Here is an 18,079-nt window from a genome sequence, read left to right on the forward strand (position 1 = left end):
ACTTATTGACCAAAGTGCCCCAAACATGTCTCAGCTGGACTGCTAACCATGGCTCAGAGTGTTCATTACCACCAGCGCACACAGTCTCTTTACACACACACACACACACACACACACACACATCATACACATTACACAAGCGCACGCACACACACACAAACCCACCCACTCACACACACACACACGTACACATTACACAAGCGCACGCACACACACACACACAAACCCACCCACTCACACACACACACATACACATTACACAAGCACACACACACACACACAAACCCACTCACACACACACAAACACACACATACACACACACACACACAAAACTACAAAGCTCCATGTGGACACACAACAGTACTACACAGCTGTGTAAACGTGCTCTCTTACCTGCTCCCCATATCCATTTAATAGAGAAATGCAGGCGATCACTTGCTGTACAGTCATACTGACTCAGCCAGGGGCGGAGATACTAAAACATCATCTTTCCTGCTATTCAGAGGTGTTGAAACTGAATCTATTTCAGACATACAGCTCTCCTCCACTTCTAACTGCTTCCTCTCTGCGGGTCATCATCTTCATTAAAGGGGCTGGCCAGTGATGTCACTCACTGACCTTTCAGTTCATTTAGTTTTTAAAAAAAGGGCAATAAGGAAAGAATAAGATGTTAAGCGTTGTGACGTGCTGTAACTGCGTTGGAATGGGCGTCCAAAGAGACCTCACCTACTCCAGTATGCAGGCCAACCCCCCTTTCACACACACAGAGGAGCAGCATGAAATCAGCATTCTGAAAACACACCGCTGACACGCTGAGGAGGCAGGAGGAGATGTCTGTGTCTGTGTGTGTGTGTGTGAGCGGTGTGCGTTCATCCCAGAGAGATCTGTAGTACACACTGCCACGCGCCGATACTGAGAGAGCCACGCCCAGCGGAAGAACGGGTGACACTGTGATACGTCAGGCTGGCTGTAACGATCGCTCGCTGACGCAGCGAAGCTCTGACGCTCTGCAGCACCAGTACACGCTGTACTGTTTACCACTAACACCCTGCAGAGTTTATAATGCCACTGGGCCAGGAAAACGTGCAGCAAGGCCGTGCTCCTGTTCTGAGTGCACCAGCGCCCGTCTGCTCGGATGGGGTCGGACGCAGGAGCTGTCCCGTTTGGGAATGGGCGGGAAGGGCGCTACAGGAATTTGCAGGAAGCAATCGCCCCCCCCTCCCCCCCCTTGGAGAGATGGAGGGAAGGATGAGAAGGAGTGAAAACAGAAGAAGGCAGAGAGCAGCAGCATGTGAAGCAGGAGGGGGGATTAAGGTTGTTACAGATGTTAGAGGAAGGTGATGGGCTTCTCAAAATTAGCAAGCTTAAAGCTCCCCGGCACCAAGACAAGAACGAAATCCCAGCCAACTGCTCACAAGCCTCTTGTCCCCACTTGTCCTGCTGAACAGGCCAGGGATTATCACCTGCTGCGGGTCATGTAAATGGAGGCAGTTTTTTCTACAACAGATGCCACCATAGTGTCAACTTCCTATATGGCAGTGAGGGACTTCCTGTCTGGCAGTGCAGGACTTCCCTTTAGCATTCGTGTGCTGTCTGTCTTACTTTGTGTCCTGGGGGCTGAATTATTCACACTCACTCAGATCAGCTGCTGATTGGTGGCTGCTGCAGCCAGTGCAGAGTCAGTACGTCTCATTTAATTAACGGCAAGCAGGGTGGTCAGTGACATCATCAATCACAGGAACCGATGACAAGGGAGAAGTGAGTTCCACTGGGCAGTGAAGACTCAACTACAGCTATTTTTTGTGCCCTCCCCCTAATGCCAGGTCGATACCCCACATCACCAACGACAGCCAATGGATCACACTACCGCTCCCGTCACCAGAGGGTAATAAACACCCTTAATCTTCACAACAGCAGCACTTTAAAAATGAGGACAGAGGGAACTTTACCAAACAGAACACTTTCACCTCTAATCCTCCACTCATTACAGTGGGCACTGACTGTACACAGCAAGCTCGTGGTTTTTCTGCATCAGGCCACATATTAGACAGCGTGCAGGGTCCAGTCTGCACTGTTCCAAGTAAAAAAAGAGTTTAGGAAGTACATTCAGAGAACGACCGCTTTCTCTCCAGCACATTCAGTGCTAGCACTTTATATGACTTTCACCAGTCGTGTTAATATTTTAGCAGTTGAGCGAACATTTTAGCAGTCATACTAACGTTTTAGTAGTTGTGCTGACATTTTAGCAGTTAACAAGAATACCACATTGGAAGAAGTGTAGATGGGTCTGCATAATGGGAACATTCAGCAAATTGTTATCGGAATGACAGAGATCACCATGGCCACGGTGCTCATTTCACACCCTCTAAATTCACAGGGACAGGATTTGTGCCCGTTTCCCGAAATTATTTGTGGTTTTGCGTACACCACGTCCCTCCCCCTTCGTCCAGCCGTGGGTTTGAATGAAAGGGGTGAAAGGAGGTTCCCGGACCGGGGCGCGTTGACCTCCCCCCACCCCTGCCCCAGCACCTTGGTCCTGCTCCAGGAACACTGGCTGAAACCAGCCCAGCAGAGCCTGGGTCCAGTCTGGAAAGGGGTGTGCGAGCCAGCCACCGTTAACTCAGATTAATGGGCCCTGCCTGGCTTGGATCTCCGTCCTCCCATTCATCCAACCCCACCCCCCCACCCCCGCCCCTCCGCACTCCAAACGCCATCCGGGCCCATGGGCACGGCGCCAGAGCCATCAACTGCAAGGGCAGGGAGAGAGCGATGGAGAGACGGAGGAAGAGAAATAGCGAAGGACGAAAAGAGAGGGACAGGTCAATCACAGATGTGAGACGTGGACAGGTGGGAAGGGCAATGGCTATCGTTTATTCAGAGGTTTTCAGACTCCGTAACCAGGTTTACGCTCCTTCAGAAAAGCACACGCGCACATCTCTCTGCAGAGCCACAGCGTCTGCGGGCTTCTTGCCGCTGCTCAGCCCCTCACTGATCGATGAGAGCAGATTCACTGCACAGGTAACTCGACCCACCCGGCTCCTCGACTGAAACGGCTGCGGATTTTTAAGGTGAAATCGAAACCCACCAGACTCCACGGTGCACCACGACCAGGGGGGTCGAGGGAATGGGGTGGAGGGATCTTTTAGAAAATACCCTCACGGGACGCCCATCAACAGCAGAGCAGACCCCAGAAAAGCACCAAAATGGCCGCCTTACTCGGCACCAACCTCGCTTTATGTTGTAATCCCATTTAAGTGCCCGGATATTCACTTACGCTCGATGCCATTCAGCCACGTAAGCGCCAAACTTTCACAGCATGCCAGCTGGAGCTTCTTAGCCAGTGATGGAGCATAAGAGTTATGCAATGAGAAGTGAAATAAGAGCATTTGTACCCTGCAGTCCCTCCCACTCCTGACGACTAACTTTCCACAACAATCATCACACCAAAAAAATCAGCTGCTAATTATTCAATTTCCTTTCATTTTTCTGCCAGTGTAACAGGAACATTAAAAGGCTTAATGATCTCGTCCGTACGAGCGTGGAGTGAAATGAGCGTGATGCACGTATAAAGTTACATACGGCATTTTGAAAACTATTCCGTCACGCACTATTACAGGCAGTTAAACAGCACAGCTTTCAGCTAACATTCGGAGGAATAAACGGTTGTTGTTTATTGGCTGTTAAACAGTTATTGGTCCTGAAATGCAACGCGGGTACTTGTTGTTGGAATTGAAAAGAATAATACACACTGAATACGCTCTGATTGGCTGGTTTATATGAAAACCTAAACTGCTGAGGTCACCTGAGCTACCATTTCAGGGGCTGTGCTTTATCAAATGTCCTTGGGGACCCTTGGAGCCTTCCAGTGCTGTGCTGGACACTCTCTAGACCAGGGGTGGCCAACCCTGGTCCTGGAGAGCCGCAGGGTCTGCTGGCTTTTGTTTTTACTCGGCACTTAATTGATCAATTAAAACAGTTGATTACACAGTTAACTCACCTCACCTGGTTTCCTTTGTCTAAGTGGTTGTTGTATTTAAGGTGAAAACAAAAACCAGCAGACCCTGCGGCTCCCCAGGACCAGGGTTGGCCACCCCTGCTCTAGACGCTCTCTAGGGCGTGACTGCACTCTCAGCCCCCTCACTCGAGAGAGACAGCGAAAGAGATAGAAATTTGATTTTCATATCCCTTTTATTTGAACATTGCAAAAATATATGCACATGACACACGCGAGCAGGGCCATTCTATGAGAGATCACCGACTCGCAGACAGCGGACCGTAGCGAGGTGCCCGGACTGTAGCGAGGAGCCCAGACCGTACGCATGCAGACGAGACGGCGGTGGAGGGGACGAGAAGCGGGCGTGGGAACGATTCGCGAACCCAGGAGAACATCGGCGGCTTCCCTTCATTCAGACGACACAGCGGCAGAGCCTAGCGGCGGGCCCGCTAAAGGAGCTCAGACGAGCTCGGCGTTAGGGAGCGCCGCCCTCTGGCTCCCCCCTGTAAGGACTGCACAACTGGAGCCCGATTCCCGCACGTTCAGACCGATCCCTAGCGCCGCGCGGCATCGCCGGCGGTGAGGACTGAGGTCAGGGGCGACGCTGAAGAAAATACACTCGTCCTTATCGCCGGGGACATCTTGAGGAAAGTGCACCGGCTCCCACGATGCATTGCTGTTTCCTATAATCGCACACAGAGGAGAAAGGGGCCCGGTTCCACGTTCCGCACCTGCAGTGACAACCTTGCGTTTATCCCACGATTGCTTTTCCTTACCAAGCGGCAGAACGATTCAACACAAAAGCTAGTTTGCAAAGCAATAGTCAACTGCATCAGTTCTAAACACGTGGCACAATCAGCATAATCACGCAGCTTTATTTATAGACAAATAAATCCCCATTATAGTGAATGAAAGAAATATACAAAATGTAACACACATCACACTGCACCAAGCACCACAAGGAATATCGTTTTCTGTTTTTCTGATTATATTGCTTTCTTCCACTTTTGTTTGCAGTAACATGAAAATAAATGGGATCCACGAGGCTGCAAACCAGCTGCCCACTTATGCAAATTTGTGAGTTGAGAAGTTGTTGGAAGGATGTTGACTTCAGAGGGTTTATGTCTATCCATCCAAGCAAGCCCATAAGAGCCAGAACTGTACTCACCAAATCTCCAGTGAGCTTCTTTTCTCTTTTTTTTCTATTTCAACCTATTTCTCTAGTCTAGAGAGCACTGGAGCAGTGTAAGGGAGGAGGTCCTGTTTCACACTGTCTCACTGTACAGTGGCACACCAAGGTCTTTATTCACCTACATTTCACCTACAATACAATAAATTCAGAATTAAATTTAACATCTTTCAAAAACCAACAACGCGTAATGTAGGCTACTTTGAACAGGAGGACAGAAAAACATTGAAAGCAAAGGACCCAATCTGTTTCGGTCTTTTGGGGGTTTTTTTTTTTACACAGATGTAATTGGAGCCTTTCCCCCCTGAAGCTTCCTGCCACCTAATGCTTCCTAATGGGAGCGGTCCCTACGCCACTGGTGTGGCCGACAGACAGGAAACAATGTGTACAGAAATAAATGCAGCAGGAACTCATTAGCAACAGAAAACCCGCGGAGGACCAAGCAACAACTGCCATGAGCTTCCCAAAATCACTGCATGAAATATTCTCACATAATCTGCAACATCACTGCATGTGTTACTCTCACATAGTCCGCTGTCTCTGCTCAATGCATCTGCTAACAGACTAAATTGTAGATGAGTAAATTGGAGATACAGAACTTTGTGTGTGTGCATGCGTGTAAGTGCATGTGTGTGTATGTGCTCATCTACAATTTAGTCTTTTAGCAGATGCTTTCAGCCAAAGTGAATTTGCTTTCAGTGTTTCAAATGGTGAGTCAACACCACACATGTACACACACGCACGTGCACACAAACAAACTAAAGCTGATCGTCTCCATATTGGCCCTCACTCAACGGCAATTCTTCACAAACCAATCAGCAGCTGAGGAGGGGGAGGAAGAGGAGCAGCTGACGTATCAGGACAAACTGAGCCATTCTACATCTCTCTAGAAGCACGTACTGATTGAAAGCCATCCATATGCGGTGCTTCCTGCAGAACCCGGAATGGCTCACACGGCTGCAGACTGGGAGTGCCATCTACTTCCTGGCAGAACGCTACGGAAACGAGCAGCACTGAACGGAGTCTGATATTGGGCTGGCGACGCACGTGCAGTAACGATCGCTCGCGTTTGCCGCCGCCGTCTTCTCAGAAGGTGCGGAGAAACGCCGCTCCCCTGGCACTGCGTTGAGGCTCAACTGACCGGCTCGGGAGCGAGTCTGAGTTTGCGGTTCTTCTCACGAAGGCAAGAAAGCCCGGAGGCGAGCAAGTCCATCGCGATGCAGCACACTATAACCGCCTCTTCTTGGCAGCGCGCGCTTCTTCTTGTCGGCTCAGCAAGACGTCAACCGCTCTGATTTAATTTATACCAAACACGTCGGGGGGCTTGGACTTCACACAGAAGGGGAACTAATAAACCAATGACTCTGATAAGCCACCGTCACCAATGCCCGCGGAGCTGCTCGCAAACAGCGAGACACCAGCCGCACCCGCCGAGCCCGCACTGGGATTCCACCGTCTCCACTCTCACGAGATCCAAGCCAAAAAACGTCTCCACAAAAAACTGAAGCAGGTGAAAAAGCGACTAAAACCAACTGAAAACAGAGCTGCTTCGCTCGGCAGACCGTCGAGGGTTCCCATCGTAAGCTGCCCTTAAGCACACGGGCTAGCCTGTGCCTGTGCTCACTTCGTCCCCAAGCGCTCCTGAGCACCGTGAGACGCTGTGATGCCATATTATGCGATATGATGCTTTTATTGCCCATCTCAGTGGAAATTAATTTCGCTCGGTCAGCAGAAGCGCAGGAGAACGCGCTCAATATTCGCCGAAGAGCAGGCGGGGAGACGGGCACATAAATAAGCGGGCACATAAATGGGCACGGCGTACATTACGCATTCACCTGGCGTCGCGCTAGGCAGCCGGCGGCCCGCAGTGCAAAGGCCGGGTCCGGGAGGCAGATTCCCGGGGTCCCCCCACCCCCAAAATCCCAATTTCAGCACAGCTGCAAAGATTACAGCCCTTTCACACACGGCTCCCTTCGAGGCCCCTCCCCCCCCCCCCCGTTTGACTGGCAGCACTAAGCGCTGGCTGATAGACCACTCACTTCATCATATAGGCCTATTTGTACACTGTGAAGTTTTTACAATGTGAAATAACACCAGCTGAAGCTGAACAGGAAAGAGAGGGCAAAGAGGGCCGTGGGCGACTTGCGCCACTGCGGTGCCGACGTAAGGAGAGAGGGGCCGGATCCGCTGGCCCGGGCCAGGCCGCCCCCCTCGCCCGCGGGGACCCGCTGCTACCACCACGGCGAAACGCGGGTGCGGCTCAGTTACAAAAAAGGATTCCCGTCCGGAGCCGGGCGGATGGCCTGAGAAACGGAACCTGTGACTTCTGAGGAGGAGGAGTTTCGCTTTGCCGGAGTCGCACGCCGTGTGTCTGATTGAGAGGCCCATTGGGTGGTAATGACCTGATCTGTAATGATCAGTAATGAGTAGGGCCAGTCAGGTCATTACAGAACGCTGCTCCGCTGACTCCTCAAGGCGTACGACTTGGGAGCTGGGCTCCCTTCTGAATGAATTACACTCAAGTGGCACCGACATAGAGAGAAATGGAAAAAATATACACAGGCCAAATGGGGCTTGCCATCCGCCTGAAATATGAACTGAAAAAAGCCAGAGCTGTATTAAACTGCAATGTCCAATCACATTGAGGGAAATGTATCCCCAGCAGTTACTGATGTGAAAGTGCAGTTCAGCACTCTGCCTCCAGGCAGCAGTGGCTGTTAAAGCAACAGGTCACAAGGCCATTCGTCAGCGACGCTGAGATCAGTGTAGATTTACATCATAACACAAACGGATCTCATCCAGGCTAATCTACAATGTCAAGACATTTAAACATGTTCACATTCTGCAACTAATTTATCGGATTTATTGGATTTACTTGATTTATCTTGTTTTCATTCATCTCCCTTTCTGGATTTTAAATGAAGGGAAAGCACATCTCCATTCAAAGATAAAACAGTAGCAGGGAGACAAAGCAGCTGTCTGAAGGTTACAAACAGCACGCAGGATTTTAACCCGTGACACCCATATCCATTCTAACTGTTTCCAGGTCGTCGCATATGACCCCCCCCCCGAACATTACCGTTTCCCAGTGAGTCCAGTGTGGCGAAAACACCAAGAAGTAACATGAGCGGAACAGAACATCCTCCCAACTGCGAATTGCCTCATTAAATCAGTTATGGTTCTCACCCTCCAAAAAAAAAAAAAATACCAAGGCAACATCATCACTGACAAGAGTGAACATTCAACTGCGGAAAGGCCACCTCATCTCATGGCTAGTGCAACGTGAAGCGTGTTACATTCTCAGAAATGACTTTACCCACGGTGCTGCTCTCATTAAGGCAGCTATGTGGAAGCCCCGTCATCTCATCCGGATCTCCGACACCGACGTCCGAGCGCACGGAGCTCGTTTAGCGCTACGAACGGCGGTTGGCCACGCGCGGCCGGAGAGGATACACTCCTATGGCACATTCTAACAGTGCAATTAAAACTCAGGCTTATGGGACAGCTTAGGGTTTGGGCTGCTTGCAGTATTGCTCTGAATTTGGAAAGCTATTACATTCCGGTGTTATTACATTCGAGTTCGATGCCTCAGTGGAGTTATTTAAGAGTACTGCTCTTGGCTTTTACTCCAGAAACGCTGACCTGGATACAATCAACACTTTCCCTTAATTACTAACAAATTATGATTTTTTTTTCCCTTAAAAATTTTCGTAATTGATTAACTAACTGAACTATATTTGAAGGGGGGGAAAAAAATCCAAAACCTGTATCTAAGGAAGAATGTTGGTTGATTACTGGCCAGTGACAAGCCAGAATAGCATCTTCTGAGAATGCAGACTCGTGTAAGCCATTGCGCTATACTGCTAGCCACTGGGGTGTGCTGCAAGCCATTGCGCTACACTACTAGCCATTGTGCTACACTGCTAGCCACTGTGGTATGCTGCAAGTCATTGCGCTACACTGCTAGCCATTGTGCTATACTGCTAGCCATCGCGCCCACAGGCAGTTTCTGTGAGGAGCAGCGGTGAAGATATTTTTTAAAGGGCAAACGATAACCCGGTGAATTCGCTGGCTGGTGCTGTCCAGCAACTGCCTGCCTGCCTGTCTGCCTGCGGGGGTATTTATGGACTGCGGCGAAGGCGGATTGCGCACAGTGTGTAAAAATAGCCCGGCACCGTGTGACTGGAACGCGGCGCGCCCTCTGCGCCTGCTCCCGCGCGACCGCCCGCTGCTTCCTGGCACGGTCCTCTCAAAGGAGGACGTCCGCCGCGTCATCGGTGCGGAAACGAGCCCGCGGGTGTCTCGCTCAGGCGGGCACCGCTGGGTACTAATTTTAGCCCCGTACGGCTAAAATAAATCAATGTCGATTTATGCTTGTGCTACACTACTAGCCATTGTGCTGCACTGCTAGCCATTGCACTACGCTGCCTGCTACTGTGCTAAACTGCTAGCCATGGGAACTAAGTATGTTGTAAGCTGTTAGGAAGGTTCACACCCAGGAAAAGGGCTTGCTTGTGCCTGTGTCTGTGGTAAACTGATGCGTCTCCCTCCCCCTCCCCCTCCCCCTCCACACCCCATTTTGCACGAGCATCTGTCTGCAACAGACAGAGGGGATGCTCAAGGTCAGTTTGACTACTACGGTTTCCTGGGTGACGGATATTCATCCTGACCGGTCACGCAGGTGAACAGCATCACCGCGGGCAACGCCGCGTCCTTTGACTGAGGCTGCGCGGCTTACCGCTGTTGCGGTTCTTGCGGTTGGACTTCCCGCCGCTGAGCAACATCTTCAAGCTGTTCCTGAACATGGCTGCACCAGTCCGCTCGTGGCTATGGAGAAATCTGTGGAAAGGGCAGAGAGAGAGAGAGAGAGAGAGACAGGCAGACTGTAAACGTCACAGTACCTCTGGCTAAACAGGATCAGACATCTCTATCACATACAGGCACTTCAATCCTCCTCAAGACCCCTTTTACCTGTTGGAAAACCCGTAAAAGGTCACAGGAATACCACTGACAATGGCACTGCAAGATGAAAATGATATTTTTGCTGACAACATTTGAATTAATGACATGTAAACGGGTGTTACAATACCACACAGGTGTGTGTACAACCGTGCATGTAATATAGCTACATGTATTCATATGTCTAAAACTCCGTACTGTTTAATTTCACTTTTTACAAACCCTCATAGAGCTCTTTTTCCCACGGCGAGCAGGAACAGGTTTCGTGCTTGTTTACCTCTTTTTTCCTGTATTTCCCATCATGCCATCCCCAGCCAACTAGTTGGAAACTCGACCAAAGGATAAAGGGATCCAATATAATAAGAGTAAAATTGTTTATATAAAAGGCATAAAAGTCTATATATTTCACCAATTTCTAATTTTATGTATTCCCAAATGCACAGCAAACTGCTAATATAGTATATAATATATAAGTGGCTGAGGCCAACACTGAAACACAAAATGTTTCAACCACCACTTCCATTACCAACTACTGAATGTCACTGTTTTGCACAAACTGTAAAGCCAACTGAAGCTGTCACAGCCACGGGGGATGTGCCATGCACCGGTAGCTTTGTATCTCGTATTTAAACTAGCCATCCGACAGACTTCATTATTTCTTTCAGCTGAAGTGTGAGTACTCAGTGCTAGTGCTATACATTTTACTCCTCTGCACAAAAACAACTCGAGTGTTACCTTGGTTGAATAACACTGTGGCATTTCGAACCAACAAATGTCCAAAGCTCTTCAATGCCTGCCTTCCGTGATTCATTATAAAGCCCCGTTGCCTTGGAAACAGTTGAGATCAAAGAACCCAAAAATGGTTCTTTTTTTCTTTTTTTTGCAAAAATTTGTCTTTCTAGGCTGGTCAAAATGTATCCCTGACTACCATCTCACGAATGAAAAACATTTATGAGCTAAAATGTGCAGAGCTAGAATTTTACTTATAAATCATTTCCTGTGCTGAACAGCTAATAAATAACATGGATGGATGTAGATTCCTGGAGGTTCATAAAAAGGCAGTAGCCCATCATACTGTGCTGTAGTTCTTTCCAGAAACTGAGATGTATGAATATTGTTTATTCAGGAAGACTGAAAACTCAAGTCTTTCTGAATATGCAATTATAGTTCAGGCAAAAATACATTTTCAGCTTGAAGCCTGGGCCCAGTACCGGATGAATATGAATGGGTAAGAACAAAATAATTACACAGCAAATCCATCCTAACAACTGACAACAAAGCTTCTCTGGGCAGAGATTGGGGTAGTTCCATTTTAGTACAGTCAAATCCACAAAAAGACATTGTGGACATTTTCCCAACCCATTTCATTTAATTTCAGTTCAGGCGCCAAAACTGACTGAATTGAAATGGAACTAACTATGAATAATCCTAACTGGGTGTTCACAGTGTTCTGTTGATGACATACAATAACTACAATGACACAGATTCGCCTGCTTATACAGCTGCAGAATCTAATGCAACAGGTGTCCGTCTAATGACAGCAAACACCTCTACACTAGGCATGTGCGCCTGTTTAACATGTGACCATGAGCTCTGGACTGAAAGCCCAAAGGACGAGCTGAGGGTCGATGGGAGAATTAGCCACAAAGGTCTGAAGGAGCGCTTACAGAGTGAAGGCCAAAAACACAAGTGATGCAAGACGTGCTGAGACGGCCAAACCACCTGGCGAACAAGTGAATCATCACAAATACTGGCTAAGGTGAGTGTTTATATATAAACACAATACAGCCTCATTACTGTACACACACACACACACACACACAAACACACACACACACACACACACACACACACAGACACACACACACACACACACACCCCTTGCAGACTGCTGTGCCCGGGTGAGGGTGTGCAGTCAGGCAAGTTGGGCCCCACTTTACCGCGTAAACAGGCTAATGACGCGCAATAGCAGCGCCTCAGCACCGGGCTCCGTCTGTCACCTCCGCCGCTCAAGTCGTCCTTCATTTCCCTCCAACACACTCCTTTGAGCACCCGAGCCAAGAGCGAGAGGGGGCCAGGGGTCTGATGCAACCCCCCCCCCCCCCAACCCAGGTGAGAAACGTCAACACTCTCCTCTGCTCTCCATTTCCTGCAACTACCATGTGAGTGTGTGCGTGTCTGTGTTTGTATGCCAGTGTGTGTGTGTGTGTGCCTTACACCGCACTGTAATTAAAGCATAGAGGGGGAAAAAGAGCTGGTAGGACAGAGAGAGTGAGTGGGGAGAAGAGTGGAAATGCATTTACACAGAGCAAATAAATGAGTTTTTAAATACTGCCTGACTTCAGATGACAAGCGCTTTAAGTATAGGGGGGAGACAAACCCTATTCAGTGACGTGGAAAACCTCTTACAACGCTTCAGCCTGTACTGTTGTTCTCAGTTTATTCTCTCTCCCTCTTTCTCTCTCTCTCACCCTCTATATCCTTTTCTTTGTTTCTCTTTTTTTCCTTTCTCCCTCTCCCTCTCTACTTTCCTCTTTGTCTCTTTTCCCTCTCATTCTCTCTGTTTTCTCTTTTCTTCCCTCACCTCTAGTCCCTCCCTTTTTTTTTTGCCCTCTGGTTTTTCGGAGGGAGGGAGCAGCTGTTCCCCGTTAGAGCGGAATGACTCAGCATGCTCCGGCCCGGGGTTCTAGGTGAGGCGTGGAGGTCGAGCCCCGATGCGCTTCTTCTTCAAAGCCGCGTTACATCACTAAGAGACCTTTACCCAAGGTGGCTTATGTGGTGTGCATCGTGCATCGTGTCCGTTTATAACCCTACAGCTGAAATCAAATACCTACTGAGACCATTCAGAGGCAAAGTGCCACGCAGGAGGGTAAAGCAGAACTGCTGCATCCGGGATTTGAGCAGCCTTTCCCTAACAGCTACGCTACACTCTGCCTTTCCCTAACAGCTACGCTACACTGCAGCCTTTCCCTAACAGCTACACTACACTGCAGACTTTCCCTAACAGCTACACTACACTGCAGCCTTTCCCTAACAGCTACGCTACACTCTGCCTTTCCCTAACAGCTACGCTACACTCTGCCTTTCCCTAACGCTACGCTACACTCTGCCTTTCCCTAACAGCTACGCTACACTCTGCCTTTCCCTAACTGCTACACTACACTCTGCCTTTCCCTAACAGCTACGCTACACTCTGCCTTTCCCTAACAGCTACGCTACACTCTGCCTTTCCCTAACAGCTACACTACACTGCAGCATTTCCCTAACAGCTACGCTACACTCTGCCTTTCCCTAACAGCTACGCTACACTGCAGCCTTTCCCTAACAGCTACACTACACTCTGCCTTTCCCTAACAGCTACACTACACTGCAGCATTTCCCTAACAGCTACGCTACACTCTGCCTTTCCCTAACAGCTACGCTACACTTTGCCTTTCCCTAACAGCTACGCTACACTCTGCCTTTCCCTAACAGCTACGCTACACTCTGCCTTTCCCTAACAGCTACGCTACACTCTGCCTTTCCCTAACAGCTACACTACACTCTGCCTTTCCCTAACAGCTACATACACTGCGCATTTCCCTAACAGCACGCTACACTCTGCCTTTCCCTAACAGCTACGCTACACTTTGCCTTTCCCTAACAGCTACGCTACACTCTGCCTTTCCCTAACAGCTACGCTACACTGCAGCCTTTCCCTAACAGCTACGCTACACTCTGCCTTTCCCTAACAGCTACGCTACACTCTGCCTTTCCCTAACAGCTACGCTACACTGCAGCCTTTCCCTAACAGCTACACTACACTGCAGCCTTTCCCTAACAGCTACACTATACTCTGCCTTTCCCTAACAGCTACGCTACACTCTGCCTTTCCCTAACAGCTACACTACACTGCAGCATTTCCCTAACAGCTACGCTACACTCTGCCTTTCCCTAACAGCTACGCTACACTGCAGCCTTTCCCTAACAGCTACACTACACTGCAGCCTTTCCCTAACAGCTACACTATACTCTGCCTTTCCCTAACAGCTACGCTACACTCTGCCTTTCCCTAACAGCTACACTACACTCTGCCTTTCCCTAACAGCTACGCTACACTTTGCCTTTCCCTAACAGCTACGCTACACTCTGCCTTTCCCTAACAGCTACACTACACTCTGCCTTTCCCTAACAGCTACGCTACACTCTGCCTTTCCCTAACAGCTACGCTACACTGCAGCCTTTCCCTAACTGCTACACTACACTCTGCCTTTCCCTAACTGCTATGCTTCCAAACTTTGTTGAACAGTTGATCATACACATATGTCTATGTAAAATTAGCTCTGTGAAAAATCTCACACTTACAGGGAGGTTATCACTGGATTTCCAAAGGCTACATTCATACATACAGCTCTGTTCTGTACATTTCAGTCATGAATAACAGGAAACACATGGGTCAGGCATCATGTAACATTTACTTCAAAAGAAACATGTTCCTTGAAATGTTAAACCGTGAACTTTTCCTACATCTTCAGTGTCGTGACGGTGTTTATAAAAGTGGCAAGACCGCAAGAAAAAGATTGCAATTAAGCACTGAGATCGCAATTGGTTGCTTTAGAAGTGGGGTTCATAGGCCCTTGCATGTGCGCACACGTGCAGAACAATCACGTTGCATCCATGGAAACACACGCATGTGGGTAGTGTGTGTTCTGTGGATCCTGCTTAACAATGCCTGTGTACAATAATTCTGAATCGTGTTCTTAGATGAAAATTTGCTATTATTTTTATAGATGTTTTATAATGCTTTAAAAATGTATCCCGGGAACTTAATCTGGCATGACTTTCAAGTAAAATGAAAGGAAATTACAACCACAGGCTGTGTTCCCAATGTACAGAAGGAATATTAATAATGTAGTAATAATTTGTTTTTCTAAATCCAGGTGAAAATATGCACAAAGCCATGCTTTTTGAAAGACACTTTGCATAGATTTGCAGACTATTAATTGCTGGTAATAACACTAATGGCTAAAAACAGTTAGCCTATACATGCCCACCTTATATTACAGAAATCTGTGTTCAGTGTCCTCAAAAAGGGAAAATATCACACATACTAACTGAACTCAGTACTGAAAAATTGCTTTAAAAAAAAGTTTAAAAAAAAAAAAGATAAATAACTGCTTCCAGCTAAGAAGATAGAAATGGTACGCGCTGACAAATCTTAAAATAAAAATGCAATGAAATGAGCCGCATTTTAAACAGAACTTCACCAGGAAGGACGCTGAGGGCATCTTAACCAGTCTCAAACAAAAACATGCGACTGCGCTACAGACCGGTGAGCTTTCTGAGCAGCAAAGAGGAACATGTTCCTGTAACCCAGCCGGTCGCTAAGCAACATGGTACAGCGTGTGGTCGATGAGCATCGTCTGTTAATCAGCAGTATGTTTGATGGTGGTGGTGGTGGTGGTGAGGGGGGCGGGGGTGGGGTGGGCACACAAAATAAGGTCTGAGGTGAGAACGGTGGTGCTGTTTGACAGAAGAGAATGAATGAAGGTAACGACTGTAGAGATGGGCGCGGCAGCGACGCTCCAGGTCGACAGCCTCTGCTCCAGTCCCCAGTGACCTCCTCTCCACAGGATGCCGTCAGCAGCTCATCAGCGTTAATTAAACACAGTCGATTCCCTCCACAAGCTTGCCTGCCTTTCACCACCAGATGGCCGTCAAAAAAATCTATATGAAGACATGCTGAAAATGTGGCTGGAACTACTGCACACACAAAAAAAAAAACCTGGAAATCCTGGCCTGTCATTGGCTGTTTTAAGCAGGACGTGACAGATAATGTGGGATAATCCATAGCTGCTCTCTGACAGAAAGTTTTAATGTACAGATTGCACAGACACACAAACATCATTCTGCTCAATAATAATAATAATAATAATATTATTATTATTATTATTAGTAGTAGTAGTAGTATTATTATCAGGGGCAGACGCCTCATTGTGCTGGATACATTTTTCTCAGGCATTACAATAAAGATGGTTATTAGTGGGTGTGTAATATGTTAATAGCTTTGGCAACACAGAATGGATCACAATGATTGCGGCAGATATCCGTGGAATAGTCTACTGTTTGCTGTCAATAACATAAAACAAAATCTTAAATTCCGTTTAAAATCAAAAAGCCTTAATCTTAATTTTGTCTAGGCAACATAGCTCATGAGGCTAGTCCTGGGTCCATGGACATGCGAGAAGTTACTGTCAATCACTAGCTCCTCCTATCAAATATTCCAGGTAAATGTATGCCACATTCTAATATGAGCTGATAGCACAGGCACCTGCTAGCAACACGGTCATGGGAACTACATCCACCGTGACACAGGACACACAGTACCAGGGTGCAACCTGAGCTAATAAAGAACTCAGCCGCGGTCCCACGCAGAACAGCACTATTTGGTCTTGTCTGAGAGCTGAGTTTCAGCAGAACATTGGAGAACACGGTGTACCCGCATCACAACCTTCAGCAGCAGGGCATCCAGTGCCTTTCAGGACAGAATGTCTCGCTGCTTCGTGAGAGCTACGGCCAGCGCACACGCAACACGTATTAGTAATCTCAAACCCGAGCCCCTTAACCACCGTCTTTAATTTCGAGGGACAGTAAAAACGTCATTCATAAACCACACTCATCTAAATCTCTGCCGTGAATAACGAGTGGCTCTGTGCAGCCATGTCACTCTCCTGTGACCTCTACATCAAGGGCGCTCACCTTGGCAGTCAGTTAGCGAGAATATAAAACAAAACTGGGCAGGGAGAGAGAGGGGTCTGCTTTGTGACATAGCACAACCTGCTAGGTAGAAGTCAGTTTTGAGCAGGGCAGCAGTAGCAGGTTGGATCACAGATTAGCCTATATGGGCTGTGTTTCAAATGGCTTACTCCCCTCATTCCCTATTCCCTATGTAGTGGATAATAAGCGGTACATTACATACAGAACTAGTGGACACTAATTTTGAGAGACAGTAGTGCAATGAAGAAGTCGCTTAAATTTCTGTCACCAGGATTGGATAAGTAGCTATTCTGGACTTGTGTTGGATTTATTCTTTGTGCTTCAGTAATTCTAGTGACAATGGATAACCCATTGGAGGGGTGTTATTGGCCGAACACTGCACTCTCATTAATCACTACTTAGGATGCTGGTGATTGACAAATCTAGGCCTTTTCGCTCTGGATTAGAGTGTCAGCTAAGTGCCAACGTAAAATAAATGAAATGGTCTTAGACTCTCCAGATATTCAGCTCCTGCTTTCCGTTCTACCTTTCTGCTTACAGACGGTATTACAGGTAACAGATTACAGGTAAGGGGAGTTTCCAGTGCTATAGCAAAATAATGAACGTCCATTACCACACAAAGTACAATAACTGTGACATACCTTTCAAAAGCTGCATTAAATTGGAATGCCTCTGTTTTAGCAGTTGGGACAAAGAACCCATTCATTTTTAAGAAAGTAAAGATGTACATCTGGTGTGTATATAGAATCTGTAGTTGGGATGGGGTATTTACAAAGCTGCACTGCTTTTAATGCCCTGTGTAAAAAAAAAACATTCTGGCTCACCCCCCACTGCTCATGTCAGCTTCATATCCTCACAAACTATATTATTCACTGAATCAAGGCTAGTCTGAAAACCACCAAACCTGACCGCATAAAAACTTCAATGGCACTAAAAACCAGACAATCAGTCACAAAGTAATTAAGTAATTAATTAACTAAATAATTAACTTTTTCTGATGACTTCCGATAAGGGCCAGGCCCGGAAGCCAAAAGCTGGGACGGCGGATAAAAAAAATCCAGCGTAGCAGATAACAGCTTCATGCGTATCAAAAAAAGGGCCTGGCACAAAAAACTGTCAGCCTGATCTATGCGCTCCTCTAACTTACCGGCTAAATCAAAAGCGCTTGTGAATGAAGGTG

The 18,079-nt window shown here is 47.7% G+C and overlaps 1 protein-coding gene across 1 annotated transcript in view; it reads right to left on the minus strand.

The window, feature by feature from the left end:
• Positions 1-18,079, minus strand: part of LOC135244208 (protein TANC2-like) — a 157,371-nt gene that overhangs the window by 79,958 nt on the left and 59,334 nt on the right. The window contains 1 exon segment of the mRNA XM_064316499.1: positions 9,923-10,023. Coding sequence (XP_064172569.1) covers positions 9,923-9,989 — 67 coding nt within the window. The 5' untranslated portion in view covers positions 9,990-10,023.

This window comes from Anguilla rostrata, chromosome 17 (assembly GCF_018555375.3).
Source record: "Anguilla rostrata isolate EN2019 chromosome 17, ASM1855537v3, whole genome shotgun sequence".
NCBI classification, from domain to species: Eukaryota; Metazoa; Chordata; class Actinopteri; order Anguilliformes; family Anguillidae; genus Anguilla; species Anguilla rostrata.